This window comes from Mesoplodon mirus (assembly GCF_964341445.2).
Source record: "Mesoplodon mirus genome assembly, chromosome: 2".
Taxonomy (NCBI): Eukaryota; Metazoa; Chordata; class Mammalia; order Artiodactyla; family Ziphiidae; genus Mesoplodon; species Mesoplodon mirus.
Genome location: NC_138977.1, coordinates 104,359,674 through 104,380,194, shown reverse-complemented (window position 1 = coordinate 104,380,194; position 20,521 = coordinate 104,359,674). Strand labels below are relative to the sequence as shown.

General features: G+C 36.3%; 1 protein-coding gene across 1 annotated transcript in view; it reads left to right on the top strand.

The window, feature by feature from the left end:
• Positions 1-20,521, top strand: part of LOC309815975 (transmembrane protease serine 11D-like) — a gene marked incomplete at both ends in the record, with an annotated part of 47,403 nt that overhangs the window by 3,297 nt on the left and 23,585 nt on the right. The window contains one exon of the mRNA XM_082643089.1: positions 16,683-16,750. Coding sequence (XP_082499215.1) covers positions 16,683-16,750 — 68 coding nt within the window. The remainder of the gene's footprint in view (positions 1-16,682; positions 16,751-20,521) is intronic.

Here is a 20,521-nt window from a genome sequence, read left to right as displayed (position 1 = left end):
ATGCTATGGTCCAGGGACCACACTTTGGGAACCACTGAGTTAATCTATAATGAGAATTATCATGGCTGGGGGACTGAATCATCTACTTGTCTAACACCTTTTTCCCCTAGGGGCAAACTACACTGGGAGCCAAGTATTGAGAAAAGTGCTTGGTGAGCATTAAATTAGAGCAAGGGAAGTTAGTATATTATTTAAATGTATAATCAGAATAAACAGCTGAATCAGAATAATCTGGGAACAGAATCTAGTCCAGGAGGCAGAGGTGGGGTTAATATTGGGGAACATCAGTTTATTATGTCAGAAGTGGGAGCCTCCTGTTCCTTCAATAAATTTTATTAAACATCAATCCTGTCAAATGCTGTGGGCATACAAAAAGTGGAGTAGATATTGGATCTGCCCTCATGGAGGTTAGTCTAACATGGGAGATTAAACAAGCTTACAAATATTTATAATATAAGGTATGCAGTGAGTATGTGACATGAGAGCAACGCAGATGTAAGTTTGTGGTAAGAGGATAAATGATATCCAATTATGGAGATCAGAGACAGCATCTTATAAAAGATGACTTTTCAGGTTAGCTTTTAGAATGAGTAGGGCACACCACAGCTAAAATATGAGTCAAGGCATAGAGAGGAGAATGTGCTTAGCTAAAAAGTTTGGGCTTTATCTTGTAGAGAGAAAGTCTTGAGCTAGAGGCAGAATGATACAAACAGGATCTGATAGATTCATGTTCCGAATGTAAAAATTAGACTATAAAGAGAAGAGCCTGCACACAGTAAGGCTAGTTAGAAGCTCATTACGGTGGTCCAGAAGAAAGCCAAGGGGTTAAAACTTGAATTAGGGCATATTCCAGAAAATGTGGAAATGCAGATAAAACTTCCATTTTAGGCTTACCAAAGCAATCCACCTTCCCAACTTCCTAATTTCTCTTCCCAACCTGCTCTTAAAAAAATCAATAGGAATATTTAGTTACATCATTTGTATCATGAGAGCCCATTGTTTAGACTTCAAATCAAGAGACTTTTTTTTTTAGTATTTAAAGAATATCCTTAAATTTATTCACATTTATTTAAAAATGTCAGTTTTTAAAAACTTTGGTACTTTGTCATTAGTAATGAATTACTTCACGACTGACTGCCCACACAGTTTAGATGTTGAAAGGTGCTGATTTATGCAATAATCGGTGCTTGGGTTAGTAATACTACTCTGAGGCTGGACCCCACAAATACAAATACAAACTACACAGACAAATACAAAGAGCCTGTGAGTACCTTTGTCTGAGGCAGAGGGCAACCTGCAAATATGAACAGATTTTCTTGTGATTAACAGTGCAAGAGACATTCTTAAATTTCTTGAAGAAGATACTAGAGACAAACATATCAGGAGGCCAGTCTGAGGACAGTTATTCATAATGAAGTCCTCACATCCACACAAAGACATCATGTAATGTTTTAGCTATTTACCCAGTCTAATAAAAGGGAGAAAACTGTAAGTGTGTATATTGAGAATCCCAGCTTCATTATAGGGAATTAGAACCCAACTATTTGTCATTAAAGCAAGATGCCAGAGACATCCTCAGCCCTAAGGAGGTCACTCAGTTCCTGCCAGACAGATCAGATATGTTAGGTCAGCACATCCTTCATAGAGCATATGTAAAACTGCAGAAGACTGATATGGAGAGAAACGGCATAAGGCATAAAGCACAACGTACATATTCAGCAATGTGAAAAACATAAACTAAGTTTCTTTTCAAAAGTACTACCAGCACATTTGGAAGATATTCAGTAAGTCTTTAAAACCCAATCCCAATGACAAAAAAATTATACAATCTAATTTGTTATTCTTAAATTACTCTCAAAAGTGGTCTATAAAGTAAATTGTAATGTATAAAGTGTTATCAAAATGAAAATAATTTTAGTATTGTCTTTTGTTGTAAAGATAATAAAAGAGTAGAAAAGTCAAGGCATTCAAGAAATATAAAGAGAAAGAAATATACACAAAATCTCAATACTCATATATCCACTATTAATATTTTGATGTTCCAAGTACTTTTCATGAAAACTGCATAATCATCCATGCACAAACACATACAATTTTCTGTCAATGGAATAAGACTATACATGCTTGTTTACTACTACCTTTTTCTCAAAAAATATGTCATAGAGGCATTTAAATATCAATGAAGAAATACACCATTTTAAATAACTAAATAGTATTATAGTGCATAAAGGGACAATATTTTATTTAACCAGTCCTCTGTTGAGAGATGTTCAAATTGCTTCCAGTTTTTCACTATTATATCCAATATTCTGATGACCAGTCTTGTTGATACATCCCTGCACACCTGAGTGATTATATTCTTGGGACATATTCCCAGAAGTAGAATTATGAGAATATAGGGTTTATGCTTTTATTTCTCTCTAGAGATTTTTAAATTTCTTCTTCAATTTTTATAAAGATTTTATTTTAGAAGCATTTTAGATTTATAGAAAAGTTGCAAAGATAATATAGAGTTCTCATATACATCACACCCAGTTTCCTCTATGATTAACGTTTTATATTACAATAGTATATTTATTGCAATTAATGATCCAATATTAATACATTGCTATTAACCAAATTCTGTATTTTATTCAGATTTTCTTTGTTTTTACTTAATGTTCTTTTCCGTTTCCTGATCCCATTCAGGATAGAAAATTACAGAGTTGTCATGTCTCCTTAGGCTCTTGTAGACTATGAGAGTTGCTCAGATTTTCCTTGTTTTTGATAACCTTGACAGTTTTGAGGAATACTAGTCAGGTATTTTGTAGAAATGTCCCACAATTGGAGGCCTTCTGATGATTTTTCCTACAGTTAGACTGGGGTTTGGGGTTTTAAGGAGGAAGACTATAGAGGAAAAGGGTCATTTTCATTACATCATATGAAGTGGGGTACATAATACCAACATGACTTATCACTGTTGACCTTGATCACCTAGCTGAAGTAGTGTTGGCCAGATTTCTATACTGTAAAGTTACTCCCTCCCTTTTCCATATTATACTCTTTGGAAGAAAGACACTATGTACAGGCCACACATAAGAAGTGGAGGAGTAACGAGTTATGCTTTGAATATTTAAAGAATATTTGAAATTCTTCTGTTTGTCTAGTTTCTCCATGTACTAATTCAACCATTTGTTTATATCAATATAGTGATCTATGCATTTTTAACATTTATTTTAATTTCTAGATTGCACTCCAGAAGTGCCCCAGTTTACATTCTTACCACCAGTATATAAGTATGCATAGGTATGCTTATTTCCCCCACAGTATTAACACTATGCATTGTAAATCTTATTAATTGTTGCTAATTCAATAGGTAAGAAGTGATATCTCACTATTATTTTGGTTGGCATTTCTTTGATTACTAGTAAGATTTAATCTGTCTCCCTATAGTAATAGGTCATTTTTATAATTTCATTTATGAATTGCCTGGTCATGACCTTGCCCATTTTCTTACCGGAGTCTTTGCGTTTTTATATAAATCTGGGGGAAAAAATTCTTTCCTTGTTAAAATATTAAAATGTGCCTCTCATTCATTTGCATATATTTATCTAATAAGATTTCACTTTCAACCTTGTTTATAATCTAGGGTTTTTTTTTTACTGCCATATAGATTTTTTAGGTAGCCAAAATTATCAATTTTATCTTTGATTCACCTGTAATTTATTTTTTAATAAGATAGAGATCCAGCTTTTTTCCCCTAAAAGAGCTAGGTGGTGGTAGCAAAACAGTATATTAAATAGTGCAATGGATTTATTTGTTGTGCCATCTTTATCATATGCTAAATTCCTCCTTTTCTTTTTTCTGTACTCCCCTCTCTTTCACTGACTAGTCTTTGCCTGTACCAGTATCCAGCTATTTACTGTGGCTTTATAATTAAACATCTGACAGAGAAAGATTCCCCTTGAAATCCATCTGATGTATGATGTCTACAGTTAATCTCATTTATTCATACTTCTGTAGAAACACTTTGAATAATACTCTAATATAGTACTTTATAGTTCATAAAGCACTTTTACATATATCATCTAACCTTCAACTCACAATGGGCATGTAATTTTTATAGATGGGTAAGTGAATACTGTGAGAGATTAAGAAACATGACAAAGGCCATTCAACTGGAAAGTGATAGAACAAAAATTCAAACCAAGGTCTCCTGATTTCAAGTTCAAGAATCATACCACTTACCAGTGGTAACATGAGTACTATCATTATCCTTGTTCCATAGTCAGCAGTGTTAATTAATACTTAATGAGCAGTGGAATAATCCCAGAATTTCTATTATATTAAGCAATTCACTTTTCTGGTTCACAGTTTATTCATTAGTAAAATAAAATCATTGAACTAGATGATTTTTATAGTACATTCTACCTCAAAAAGTCTATGATTATGTGATTTTCACACAAGATATCCATGCCACTGAACCACCTGTTTTTCTCATACTGCCTCTCTGGTCACTCCTTCTCCTCTGTATCTTTTATAGATTCACCCTCCTCTAAACTGACATTAAATGTTGAAATTCCCCAACTCTTTGACCTATGCACTCCTCTCCTCTCACATTATTTTCTATCTCTAGATGATCTCATCCATGACCATTACTTCTACCAACACTTATATACTAATGACTCATGCTGTCGTCAGCCCCGACTTTTCTTCTGTACTTCAGACCTTTTCCCCCAACTGCCAGCTTAATATCTCTACTTGGCTGTTGTAAAAACATCTCAAATATATTATGTCCCTAAATCAAACTCATGATCCCTCCATGCCATACTAGCCTTCTTCCCATAATCCTAACCCCACTGATGATAATACCATTTATTCAGTTTTCCAAACCAGAAACCTGGAATTCATCCTTGACATATTGCTCTCTATCATTCCAAATATCCAATCTATTACCAACTCCTGTAGGTTTTATCCCCTGTATTTCTCTCAGATCCATTCATTTCTCTCCATATCTGCTACCACCATAACCATCCAAGCCATGACCTCTACACTGAAGTGCCAAAATAGTAACATAACTAATTTACGTTATTTTGTACCTAAAATTGTTTATCCACATGCAACCAGAGAGATTGTTCTCAAATTGCAAATCTGATTTTATTATCCTCTCATTTAAAACACTTCAGTGTCTTCCCATTATTATGGTAAAGACCAAATGCTTTACACACTAACAAGACTTTCATGGTCTGGCCTTTCTATATAACTCTAGCCTCCTTGCTTTCTAGGCTACAACTGTTCTGGCCTTTGATTCCTTAAACACAATCTGCTTGTTCCTACCTCAGGACTTTGTATGTGCCATTCACTCCACCTGTGAGGCTTTTCCTTTCTCTTCAACCAGCTAACTCTGATTCTTCCTGAAGATCTCAGTTTCATAAGCATTCCTCTGAGAAGCCTCTCTAATCTCACTGACTGGATCAAATCCCTCTACTATATTGCTGCACTTATCACAGTTATAATTCTGCTTAAATGTGGATGATAATCTGATTAGTGCCTATCTCCCCCATTAGATGTAAGCTCCATGATGGCAAGGACTGTCTTATTTTCTCCACCAGTGTAACCCAGTGCTTGATAGAGGGAGCGTGAAGCATAAGAGGTGCTCAAAAACTGTTAAATGAATGAAAAAATGAACAAGGTGATTTCAAAATAATGAGAGCAACTGTTTGCAAAATACGTGTATCAAAACTATGAGTGCATTCTGACTGAATGGGCCTCTCCAAATAAAACAAGGGACTTCAATCAGGATTCATACCTGGGATCAACTGAACCATTGAAACTCCCCTTTGGCATCAGGGGTGGTATTGCAACAGATTCTGCAAACGACAATTGCCATTTTTTCCAAAATATACCTAATGACTCTACCATGAAAAAAAAACTAGGGCACAGGAAGAGAAAGACATCAGTATCAATTTGCAATTAATCTTATCATGTCCCTTATACCATCAGGGCTTTTAGTACAGCCATTTAATAAGCACTGATTGTTGCCTGATGCCTAAAAGAGAATTTGGTACATAGTTGGCATTCAAATATTTGTTGAATGAATGAATAAATGACACATTCTATCTGTTGGTTCCTGTGCTAAGTGCTAGGGACACAAAATAAAGATGTCATTGCAGTCAGGATGAAGCCCACAATGGTCTCCAAGATGGAGTTGTCATACCAGGGAGGGATTCACAATAATTTTATTGGAGTCATGGAAGAAAATACTCAAATGTCACTCTACATGTGTTTTTCTCTTTTATGAAAAAATTTTTAAACAAGAAGAAAAAGAAAATAGGAAGAGAAGGAGTGAAGGAACAAATGAACAAACTTAGCTTTGTTACTATTTAACAAATGGATTGACACTGGCAACTTTGTTTGGTTTTATGTCAAGTAGTTCCACACAATGTGTGTGAAAATATCTTGAGGGATGGGGTGGGCAGTAACACAGTAGAACTGACTGGGCATCAGTACACTTTTACCGGCTTTCAATAGATTTAAATGATACACAGTTTCCACTAGATTTTAAAATTATATTATCTAGCTCTAAAAGTAAACTAAACCTCCCCCAAAATTAATATGAGGACTAAGAAGAATCCTGCAAAACACAAATAAATTTAAAAACCTGCAATTTGAAGATAACCCTCATATGCAGTAATGAATATGCAATATACAATAATGAATAAGTAAATGAACAGTTAGGTAACATAAGAACCGACAATCTTCTATTCCTGGCTAGAGCCATACTGCCAGGTTTAAGCAATGCTTCTTAGAAGATGTTTAAACACACACACACACACATCCTGTACCTTCAAGGTATAAGTGTGAGAAATTAACTGCTTTTTAAATAAATAAGAGATAACTTTGGAAATACATGTTTAACAATGTGTCCAGCATTAGATGACTGAGTTCAGTTGTTTTGTTTTACTGAAAATCAAGGGCTTAGACATGCACACATAAAAATTTGGGAGACAAAAATTACCTACCATATTTGATTTTGAACACATTTCTTAAAATATGTATATAAATATAATGAAGCTCCTTTGATTTGATCTGAAAGGGTAGTCAATTGAAATCAGGGAAGATGGAAAGTCACTTGCTGAACTTCAACAAAACCTTCGCATGATTGGTGGGACTGACAACTTAGTGTCATGATTTGTTAAGTTCTGCCAATGAACTTCATGCATCTGGAGCCACATAATTGTGTGGAAACTTCTTCAGTGCTTCAGACCAAGTATTTAGATTAAACTTAGAATCATACCTTTGGGTCATTTTATCACAGTGTTTCAAAAATTATAAATTCTGGGCTTCCCTGGTGGTGCGGTGGTTGAGAGTCCGCCTGCTGATGCAGGGGACACAGGTTCATGTCCCAGTCTGGGAAGATCTCACATGCTGTGGATCGGCTGGGCCCATGAGCCATGGCCGCTGAGCCTGCGCATCTAGAACCTGTGCTCCGCAACGGGAGAGGTCACAACAGTGAGAGGCCTGCGTACCGCAAAAAAAAAAATCTATATATATATATATTTGAAGAGTATTGTCGTAATAGGTAGATTATATTGCCATGTATTTTATCTTTTTCTTGAAAACTGAGTTTCCAGATCTTCTGATTAAACAGAAAAGAAAGTTTGTAACTGAAGGGTGACTGAAATAACAAAAACAGCATTATTACTATTATTCAGCTCATGAATATTATGCACAAAACTGTACCTATTGATAAATGTTATGAGGTAGGTATGTGAGAGATGCTTCCACCTCATCAGTTGTTCATGTAATTTCATCATTAAATACTAAAATACAAGACAAAACAAAAAATATACCTACCAAGTAAGAAGGTACTGAAAATAAGAAGGTGATTTACTTTCATGGGGTAGCTAATAAGATCTTTTCTCCCTCAAGATGAAAAATATGTGAAAATTATAGACATTCTATGTGTAATGTCTTACCCTTTGTATGACCTCACCTATTAACCAGTTTAATGATGGTTACTTTGTTAGAATTTACCTAAATAATCTATATCTCACTTCAATTCTTATCAATTAGGAATATTATTGAGGTTTGAGGATTCTAGACTATTCTAGAATTCAAAGATAGTATTGTCAAGAGGCCTTCAAGATGGCAGAGGAGTAAGACATAGAGATCGCCTTCCTCCTCACAAATACATCAAAAATACGTGTCCATGTGGAACAACTCCTACAGCACACCTACTGAACGCAGGCAGAAGCCCTCAGACTTCCCAAAAGGCAAGAAACTCCCCATGTACCTGGGTAGGGCAAAAGAAAAAATAAAAAACAGAGACAAAAGAATAGGGATGGGACCTGCACCAGTGGGAGGGAGCTGTGAAGGAGGAAAAGTTTCCACACACTAGGAAGGCCCTTCACTGGTAGAAAAGGGGGGTGGGCAGGGGGCGAAGCTTCAGAGCTACAGAGAAGAGTGCAGCAATAGGGATGCAGAGGGCAAAGCAGACAGATTCCCGCACAGAAGATTGGTGTCAACCAGCACTCACCATTCTGAGAGGCTTGTCTGCTCACCCACCGGGATGGGTGAGAGCTGAGAGCTGAGGCTCAAGCTTCGAAGTTCAGATCCCAGGGAGAGGACGGGAGTTGGATGCGTGAACATAGCCTGAAGGGGGCAAGTGTGACACAACTAACTGGGAGGGAGTCCAGGAAAAAGTCTGGAACTGCCTAAGACTCAACAGACCATTGTTTTGGGGCGTGCGAGGAGAGGAGATTCACAACACTGCATAAACGAGCTTCAGAGACGGGCACGAGCTGCGGCTATCAGCGCGGACCCCAGAGATGGGCATGAGATGCTAAGGCTGCTGCTGCAGCTACCAAGAAGCCTGTGTGCAAGCACAGTCCACACTTCCCCTCCCGGAAGCCTGTGCAGCTCGCCACTGCCAGGGCCCCGTAATCCAGGGGCAACTTCCCTGGTAGAACACATAGCAGGCCACAGGCTGTTACAACGTCATGTGGGCCTCTGCAGCCGCAGGCCCGCCCTGCATTCTGTACCCCTCCCTCCCCCCAGCCTGAATGAGGCAGAGCCCTCTAATCAGCCGCTCTTTAACCCACTCTTATCTGGGCGAAGAACAGATGCCAGAGGGTAACCTACATGCAGAGGCAGGGCCAAATCCAAACATGAATCCCAGGAGTTGTGCAAACAAAGAGAAAGGGAAATTTCGCTGTGCAGCCTCAGAAGCAGTGGATTAAATCTCCACAATCAACTCAATGTACCCTGCATCTGTGGAACACTGGAATAGAAACCAGATCATCCCAAGATTGAGGTGGTGGATTTTGGGAGCACCTGTAGACTTGGAGTTTGCTGCATGAGACTGACTACTTTAATTTTTATGTTTATCTTAGTATAGTTTCTAGCACTTTTTATCACTGGTGGATTTGTTTATTGGTTTGGTTGCTCTCTTCTTTATTTTTAAATTACTTTTTTTTTACTTTAATAATTTAAAAAATTTTTATTTTAATAACTTTATTATATTATTTTATTTTATTTTTCTTTATTTCTTTTTTTTCTCCCTCATTTTCTGAGCCCCATGGCTGACACGGTCTTGGTGCTTCAGCTGGGTGTCAGGCCTGAGCCTCTGAGGTGGGAGACCCGAGCTCAGTACATTGGACCACCAGAGACCTTCCAGCCCCATATAATATCAACCAGTGAGAGTTCTCCCAGATATCTCTGCCTCAAAGCTAAGACCCAGCTTCACTCAATGACCACCAAGCTCCAGTGTTGGACACCCCATGCCAAACAACTAGGAAGACAGGAACACAACTACACCCATTAGCAGAGAGGCTGCCTAAAATCATAATCAGTTCACAGACAACCAAAAACACACCACCGGATGAGGTCCTGACCACCAGAAAACAAGATCCAGCCTCATCCACCAGAACACAGGCACCAGTCCCCTCCACCAGGAAGACTACAAAACCAACTGAACCAACCTTACCCACTGGGGGCAGACACCAAAAACAAAAGGGACTACTAACATGCAGGCTGTGAAAAGGAGACCACAAACACAGTAAGTTAAGCAAAATGAGAAGACAGAGAAATATGCAGCAGATGAAGGAGCAAAGTAAAAACCGACCTAAACAAATGAATGAAAGGGAAATAGGCAGTCTACCTGAAAAAGAATTCAGAATAATGATAGTAAAGATGATCCAAAATCTTGGAAATAGAATGGAGAAAATACAAGAAATGTTTAACAAGGACCTAGAAGAACTAAAGAGCAAACAAACAATGATGAACAACACAAAAAATGAAACTAAAAATTCTCTGGAAGGAATCAATAGAATAACTGAGGCAGAATAATGGATAAGTGACCCAGAAGATAAAATAGTGGGAATAATTATGGCAGAGAAGAATAAAGTAAAAAGAGTGAAAAGAATCGAGGATAGTCTCAGAGACTTCTGGGACAACATCAAATGCACCAACATTCGAATTATAAGGGTCCCAAAAGAAGAGAAAAAGAAAGGGACTGAGAAAATATCTTAAGAAATTAGAGTTGAAAACTTCCCTAATATAGGAAAAGAAATAGTCAGTCAAGTCCAAGAAGTGCAGAGAGTCCCATACAGGATAAATCCAAGGAGAAACACACTGAGACACATATTAATCAAACTTTCAAACATTAAATACAAAGAAAAAATATTAAAAGCAGCAAGAGAAAAGCAACAAATACCATACAAGGAAATCCCCATAAGGTTAATAGCTGATCTTTCAGCAGAAACTCTGCAAGACAGGAAGGAGTGGCAAGACATATTGAAAGTGATGAAAGGGAAAAACCTACAATCAAGATTACTCTCCCCAGCAAGGATCTCATTCAGTTTTGATGGAGAAATTAAAACATTTACAGAGAAGCAAAAGCTAAGAGAATTCAGCACAACCAAACCAGCTTTACAACAAATGCTGAAGGATCTTCTCTAGGCAGGAAACACAAGAGAAGGAAAAGACCTACAATAACAAACCCAAAACAATTAAGAAAATGGGAATAGGTACATATCGATAATTACCTTAAATGGAAATGGATTAAATGCTCCAACCAAAAGATATAGACTGGCTGAATGGAAACAAAAACAAGACCCATATATACGCTGTCTACAAGACACCCACTTCAGACCTAGAGACACATACAAACTGAAAGTGAGGGGATGGAAAAAGATATTCCATGCAAATGGAAATCAAAAAAAAAAAAAGCTGGAGCAGCAATTCTCACATCAGACAAAATAGACTTTAAAATAAAGACTATTACAAGAGACAAAGAAGAACACTACATAATTATCAAGGGATCAATCCAAGAAGAAGATATAACAATTGTAAATATTTATGCATCCAACATAGGGGCACCTCAATACATAAGGCAAATGCTAACAGCCATAAAAGGGGAAATCGACAGTAACACAATCATAGTAGGAGACTTTAACACCCCATGTTCACCAATAGACAGATCATCCAAAATGAAATAAATAAGGAAACACAAGCTTTAAATGATACATTAAACAAGATGGACTTAATTGACATTTAGAGGACATTCCATCCAAAAACAACAGAATACACTTTTTTCTCAAGTGCTCATGAAACATTCTCCAGGATAGATCATATCTTGGGTCACAAATCAAACCTTGGTAAATTTAAGAAAATTGAAATCGTATCAAGTATCTTTTCTGACCACAACACTATGAGACTAGATATCAATTACAGGAAAAAAAGCTGTAAAAAATACAAACACATGGAGGCTAAACAATACACTACTAAATAACCAAGAGATCACTAAAGAAATCAAAGAGGAAATAAAAAAATACCTAGAAACAAATGACAATGAAAACACAAAGGCCCAAAACCTATGGGACGCCGCAAAAGCAGTTCTAAGAGGGAAGTTTATAGCAATAAAATCCTACCTCGAGAAACAAGAAAAATCTCAAAAGAACAACCTAAACTTACACCTAAAGCAATTAGGGAAAGAAGAACAAAATAACCCAAAATTAGCAGAAGGGAAGAAATAATAAACATCAGATCAGAAATAAATGAAAAAGAAATGAAGGAAACGATAGCAAAGATCAATAAAACAAAAAGCTGGTTCTTTGAGAAGATAAAGAAAATTGGTAAACCATTAGCCAGACTCATCAAGAAAAAAAGGAAGAAGACTCAAACAACAGAATTAGAAATGTAAAAGGAGAAGTAACAACTGACACTGCAGAAATACAAAGGATCATGAGAGATTAATACAAGCAACTATATGCCAATAAAATGGACAACCTGGAAGAAATGGACAAATTCTTAGAAAAGCACAACCATCCAAGACTGAACTAGGAAAAATAGAAAATATAAATAAATCAATCACAAGCACTGAATTTGAAACTGTATTAAAAATCTTCCAGCAAACAAAAGCCCAGGAATGGATGGCTTCACAGGTGAATTTTATCAAACATTTAAAAAAGAGCTAACACCTAACCTTCTCAAACTCTTCCAAAATATAGCAGAAGGAGGAACACTATCAAACTCATTCTACAAGGCCACCATCACCCTGATACCAAAACCAGACAAAGATTTCACAGAAAAAGAAAACTCCAGGCTAATATCTCTGATGAACATAGATGCAAAAATCCTTAACAAAATACTAGCAAACAGAATCCAACAGCACATTAAAAGGATCATACACCATGATCAAGTGGGGTTTATCCCCAGAATGCAAGGATTCTTCAAAATACGCAAATCAATGTGATATGCCACATGAACAAATGAAAGGATATAAACCATATGATAATCTCAATGGATGCAGAAAAACCTTTCCACAAAATTCAATGCCTATTTATGATAAAAGCTCCCCAGAAAGTAGGCATAGAGGGAACCTTTATGCACATGCACATATGGTCACCTTATCTTTGAGAGAAGAGGCAAGAATATACAACAGAGAAGACAGTCTCTTCAGTGAGTGGTGCTGGGAAAACTGGACAGCTACATGTAAAATAATAAAATTAGAACACTTCCTAACAGCACACCCAAAAATAAACTCAAAATGGATTAAAGACCTAAATGTAAGGCCAGACTCTATTAAACTCTTTGAGGAAAACATAGGCAGAACACTCTTTGACATAAATCCAGCAAGATCCTTTTTGACCCACTTCCTAGAGAAATGGAAATAAAAACAAAAATAAACAAATAAGACCTAGTGAAACTTAAAAGCTATTGTACAGCAAAGGAAACCATAAAGAAGATGAAAAGACAACCCTCAGAATGGGAGAAAATATTTTCAAACGAAGCAGATGAGAAAGGATTAATATCCAAAATATACAAGCAGCTCATGCATCTCAATATGAAAAAAACAACCCAATACAAAAATGGGCAGAAGACCTAAATGGACATTTCTCCAAAGAAGATAAACAGATTGCCAACAAACACATGAAAAGATGCTCAACATCATTAATCATTAGAGAAATGCAAATCAAAACTACAATGAGGGGCTTCCCTGGTGGCACAGTGGTTGAGAATCTGCCTGCTAATGCAGGGGACATGGGTTCAAGCCCTGGTCTGGGAGGATACCACATGCCGTGGAGCAACTAGGCCAGTGAGCCACAACTACTGAGCCTGCGCGTCTGGAGCCTGTGCTCTGCAACAAAGAGGCCGTGATAGTGAGAGGCCTGTGCACCGCGATGAAGAGTGTCCCCCACTTGCCACAACTAGAGAAAGCCCTCACACAGAAACGAAGACCCAACACAGCAAAAATAATAAATTAATCAATAAACTCCTACCCCCAACATCTTCTTAAAAAAAAATAACAAAAAAAACTACAATGAGGTATCACCTCACACCAGTCAGAATGGCCATCATTGAAAACTCTACACACAGTAAATGTTGGAGAAGGTGTGGAGAAAAGGGAACCCTCTTGCACCGTTGGTGGGAATGTAAATGGATACAGCCACCATGGAGAACAGTATGGAGGTTCCTTAAAAAGCTAAAAATAGAACTACCTTATGACCCAGCAATCCCACTACTGGGCATATACCCTGAGAAAACCATAATTCAAAAAGAGTCATGTACCACAATGTTCATTGCAGCACTACTTACAATAGCCAGGACACGGAAGCAACCTAAGTGTCCATCAACAGATGAATGGATAAAGAAGATGTGGCACATATGTATAGTAGAATATTACTCAGCCATAAAAAGAAATGAAATTGAGTTATTTGTAGTGAGTTGGATGGACCCAGAGTCTGTTACACAGAGTGAAGTAAGTCAGAAAGAGAAAAACAATTACTGTATGCTAACACATATACATGGAATCTAAAAAAAAAAAAAAAAAAAAAAAAAAAAGGTTCAGAAGAACCTAGGGGCAGGACAGGAATAAAGACGCAGATGTAGAGAATGGACTTGAGGACATGGGAAGGGGGAAGGGTAAGCTGGGATGAAGTGAGAGAGTGGCATGGACATATATACACTACCAAATGTAAAATAGGTAGCTAGTGGGAAGCAGCTGCATAACACAGGGAGATCAGCTCCGTGTTTGTGACCACCTAGAGGGGTGGGATAAGGAGGGTGGGATGGAGACACAAGAGGGAGGAGATATGGGGATATACGTATATGTATAGCTGATTCACAGAAGAAACTAACACAACACTGTAAAGCAATTATACTCCAATAAAGACGTTAAAAAAAAACCACAAAGATAGTACTGTCACCCTCTATCAGGAGGGAAATATAAAATAGTTCTTTTTTCATTGTTTACTTGATTTTGTGTCCATTGTAATAAAAGGGTCAATAATACAGGTTACAAAATCAAAGAAGTATGAAAGCAAACTCATCCGACCCATTAAACAAGAATCAATAATAAGTTTGAAGGGAGTGAAAAAGCCCAAAGGTTACATGTAAAGGTCACTGAAAGTAGATGCATAGCCTCTGGGAGTTGCAGTAGTCAACTGTGTACAGAACAATTTTTTAAAAACACTTTGGACTGTTTTCCTTTTACAGATGAAGAAACTGAGAGGAAGAAAGTTTAAAAGATTCGTTCAAGTTCTCATAGCAAGCTAACTTTTCTCTGTGTCCCCTATCTACTACACTTTCCACTCTCCTATTGGCTTCCTCTTCAGGCATCTGCTCACTGATTTTCTACCAAGTATTTGATAAGTTCTAATGAAAGAGACTATAAAATTTTCACCCACTCTATGAAATACGGATTCTTATCCATAGATCTCTTCTTTTATCCTTGTACATGGATATCAACCAATTAATCAACTTGCTTTCTTTATGTTGCTTATTACCTTAGTCCTCACTAAATTACATCAATATTTTCCACATAACAAAAATGTCATAATTAAATTATATTTTTAACATTTTGGTCCAGTGTAGCCCATGCTGATGCAATACCAAATCATGAATTAAAATATAATTAAAAGAAACATCTAAATTTTAGCAATTCCTTCAGTTTTAGGTCAGTTCCTTTTACTTCTGTTAAAGTCAAGTAATATTAAACACAAATCAGTTTATTAAACTCCCTTCTACAATATACCATATTAATAAACACACTAAAATCTATCCTTCTACATAGTTAACTAGAATACTCACCAAATGATTGCATTGTCATTCTAGATCATAGAATTTTGAGTGATTTTTGCTTTCTTCTTAACACTTACTAGTACTTCTTGAATTTTTTAAAAAGGAAATTATTTTGAAAAACTAACAGCCTCATAACTCTTAAAAATGTTCAAGGCCTCTAGAAAGAAAAAAAAGTTATTTTGTCTCACAACTGGTTGGTCTGATATAAGCCTAAAGAATGGATACTGAAAAAATAAGATATAATACAGTGTAATAGAGATTGCATAAACTTTAGTCTGAAGAAGAATTGGCTTCAAATCCTGGCTTAATGTAATGTTCAACATGCTACTTAATTGCCCCATCTTCACCTTTTCATGTTCATCCCCACCTTGGTCCAACCTCACAGTACAAGCCAATAGAATCCACTCCCCATTATGAAAGCTCAATACATCTCACCCTGCATCTTGGCAGAACTGTTCCAGTCACAGAATCACTACTAGTTTACTGTGAAGCTAAACCTTATACCTCAAGAGGACCATCCTTGCTGGCAATGAGCAATGATTCAGGGGGAAAGTTAAAGTTAGGTCAGGAAATACCAACTGATGCTAAAAATAACTTATGTTGCTTAGGCATTAATCAGAAACAATAAGGAAAAGACTGCCCTTTATTTCTTTTCCTCTTTCTCATCAAGCTCTCCATTGCTACTCATTTTAATCTGGTTTTACCCATTTAAGAACAGTCGTTGCAGGATCACACACTGTAAATTCTATCAGTGGACTCACCTAGTGCTGGGTTGGCTCATGCGCCCACCTCTTTTGCAATAGCCACCAAATCACGTAACGTGGGCTCTCATTGAGCAAAACATCTGCTATGTTTAGAATGGCTTCTAGTGAAGATGCATCCTGTCGATTATCATCTTTGTGTAATAGATGAAGAAACAGGCACTGCATCAGAAGGTTATTAACCTGCCTAAATCGTTCCCATGTGTTCTGAGATGGAACTAAACTAAACTGAACTCTCTATTCCTCATTAACATAGTCAACTCCCCATTAACAACCATGTTGCAAGTTTGGGCAGAAAGAGGAAACAGAGAAAGAACGGTAATTACAGAGAGGTTGTTTTTTCCTTTCTTTCTACAGATTACTAGAGGATTCAAAGAGTCAAATTTAAGAAAACAGTTCATCAGAGCTCATGTTATCAGCCTGAGGTGAGTGGAACTACAACAAAACATATCTATAAGCATAGATACAACTTGGTGCATTTGATTTTGTTCACAGCATAGATAATGAATGAGACGTTCACACAATGTGTTGCAATATTATGAAAACAGTATCATGGGCAGTTTAAAAACCAATGCCAAAAAACAAAACATGTCACATACGATCTACTTACTAATGTAAATAACCATATTACTTCAGTTCTTGGTGAGAAAAGGAAGAAAGGGTAGAGAGAGAGTTGGGTAAAGGTACAGCAACAGGGTTATTCTATTATATAACTCCAGGGGATACTATTCACAATTCAGTCTATGTAGCAAACAATGTCTTGTGGAGGTGTGCAATGCTGTGGTCCTGGGCACGATTGGAACACTAAACCAACACCAAAAGTGGCTTTTTGGGTTTTGTCTGCCTGGAATGCTATAATATAAAGGATGTTGTGGCCAAATACAGACGTGTCTGCTATAAATTAATAATAGGAGAAGTAGAAGCACACAAGCTAGTTATTTGCCATTCTTACCTTAGTTGAATATGGACTTAACCTTGTGATGTGATGTGATATCCCTATCAACTAAAATAGTCACCCTTACTGACCCTACCATAAATGTCTCAAATGTCCATATTGCTCAATCCTTCAAATAATATACAAAAGCTCTTCAGAAGGGTGAGAAATTATACCAAGTCTTTCTCAAATACTAATACCACAAGAAAATTAATTTTTCTTATTCTCGGAAGAGTCACCTAGTTAAGTACTCAGAAGCATAGAGCTCTGGTCAGTTAAGTTTTGCTGAGGAGTTCAAAAAGTAAGAAGAATCCATAGGAAGAGCATTTTCCAAAATGCATTTCAGTCAGTTCAGTGCACATTCACCTTAGTACTTTCTTGAGAAATTCTCTGTACCAGCCACTAGCTTGCAATACTTGTAGGACTGAATCTGCATTTTTTTCTCCTTTTGTTCACTTCCCACTTACTACTCATTTCACTGCTGTCTGGCTTCTGACCTCACCACAAAATAGTAGTTGTTCTTGCCACGTTCAAAAATGACATCTGAATCACAAACTCCAAAGAAATTATATCAGTCCTCTTCTTGGATCTTTCAATCCATTTTGAAATAGTACCATCCCTTGGTTTCTATGACCCTATACACCCCTGATTTTCCTTTTATCTCTCAAGTTATTCCTTCTCAATTTTCTTTGTTAGTTCTTATTCCTTCTCTTCCTCAAATGTTGTCAGACTGTGCTGTAAGCCTCTCATCTTCTCAGTTCACACAGAAACTCCTTTTAGGGGCTACATTGCCCCTATATGCTAATTATTATTAAAGTTGTATCTCTGGGCCAGTCCTCTCTTCTCATCTTGAGATGTGAATATACACAGCCATGTACTTGATATCATCATATGGCTATCTTGGACAACTCAACTTTAATAAGTCCAGACCAGAATCTATCATTTCTCCCCCACCAAATATGTTACTCTTCTAGTATTGCCTACCTCTGTCAATGGTGTCACCTTCAACCCAGATGCTCAAGAAAGAAATATCAGTTATCTCTCTAAATTCCTATCTCTCCCTCAACCCACACATCCATCCATCTAACCTTCACAATTCTATTTCTTAATTATGTTTAAGATCCATAACTTCAAACACACTGCCCTCAACCATCTCTCTCCTTGTCTATGAACAGCCTCCTAATGAGTCTCCTTTCCTGCAGTCTTGCTCCACTCCACATTCTACACAGCAACCAGAAAGATTTTTTGAAATGAAATGCTAAACATAGTATTTGCTTAAAGTTCTAACTGCCATTCCTTACCCTTATGTCAAATATCATATATAAACATGTATATGTGCATCAGATATATGTATTCTTGATATCTCTCTCTCCCTCCCTCCCTCTCTCTCTCTCTCTCTCTCTATATATATATATATATATATATGTATATATATATATATATATGTGTGTATATATATATATATATATATATATATATATATATATATATATATATAAAACAAAGTTGACTAAACCTTCCTATATAGGGTTTTCTCCTACCATTTCTATTTCTGGGGTAGTCTTTTACTACTCTCTACTTGGTTCTTTACTCACAAGTCCCATTAGCCTGTTTTCAGTTCTTCACTGTCTCTAACCTCAAGATCTTCTTATATAAGCTATTCCCTCTGTCTGAAATACACATCCACACACACACACACACACCACTTTTTTCCCTTCCCCTTCTGTTTTAAAATATACTGCAACAATAGAAAATTTGAGGTACAGTAAAGCCAACAAATCAGGAGATGATGACTTTTGGAAAGAGAGTTTGTTACTCACAGTTCCCAAGAGGAAGGTACATGGCTCTTTGATAGAGTTGTTATGAAGATCAAATAAATGAAGTATAAAACACAGTCCTGTTTGAGTATCTATTTACATGTTTATCTTTCACTAAAGATACCTCTTCTTTGAATTGCATATTCATCTTTTCTGTTTTTTTTCTATGATTTGTCTTTTTCTTATTGATCTGTAGTTCTGTGTCTATAGGAGGTACCAAACATTTGTTACTTTGAGTTGCAAATATGTTCTCCCTGTCTATAGCATTAGCTTAACACTTTGTATGTGCATCTTTTGTTGTAGAAAATCAGTTGCAAAATGTCTCTTAAGAAATCCTTTCTCCTCTTGTATATAAAGAAAATCTCCTGTATTTGACTATAAATTTTAAATTTTTGCTGTTCCTATTCAAGTGTTTTGTTTGTGTGTGACATGAGGAAGATTTTTAATTTTTTACATGAGTTATTTTCCTTCAGATTTGTGATACCACTTCTATAGTATATTGTTTACATATGTCTATGAGTCTGTTTCTGGATTCCTATTAGACTTAATTATAGGAATTCTGTTCCTTCCAATTAAGCTCAGTAATTATGTCATTCAAATAAAACCTAGCACTATGGATTTGCCTATTTCTCCTTGTTCAATATATTTTGAGTACATATTATCAAGCACCTATATGTTTAGAATTCTTATATCTGCCTCATGAACTATTTCTTTTAACAAGGTATTAATCCTTTTTATCACTAATTAATGTCTTTCAATCTTAAAATCTCTTATATCTGATACTATTATGCTACACTGACTATCTTATGGTTCTTTTTTCAACAGACCTTATCTTCATTTTCAACATTCATATATCCTTACAGGTTAAATTTTTCTCCTAAAACAAGAAGACAGCTAGATTACATTTTCAAATGCATTCTGACCATCTTTGCTTTTAACTAGAGAGTTGTCAGTTTCAATTTATTGTGATGACAGTTACATTTGGCTTTATTTCCTCCATATTATCTTATGTTCTTCATCCTGGTTTTTCTAATGCTTTTTTCTACTATCTTGCCTTCTCTTGTATGATTGTATTTTCTTCATTTTCTTTTTTCCGTTTACTAATTTACAAGTTCTACATTACATTTATCTTATTTTAGTGATTATTCTTAAAAATTATTACAAACAAGGAGAGCTGGTTTAACCCACTACCCTTCTTCCAAATAATACAGGAAACTTGGAACTGTTATTCACGTATTACTGATGTATTAGTTCCACCTTATTTGTAACACCTGCAAATAAATCACTGTAATTATACTGTCAATCTCATTTTATTAATTTTTTAAGTAAACATTTTATTTTGGAATAATGTTAAGTTTACAAAAAGGTTCCAAAGACAGTACAGAACGTTTCTACATACACTTCACCTAGCTTCCCCTAATGTTAACATCTCACATAACTATGGT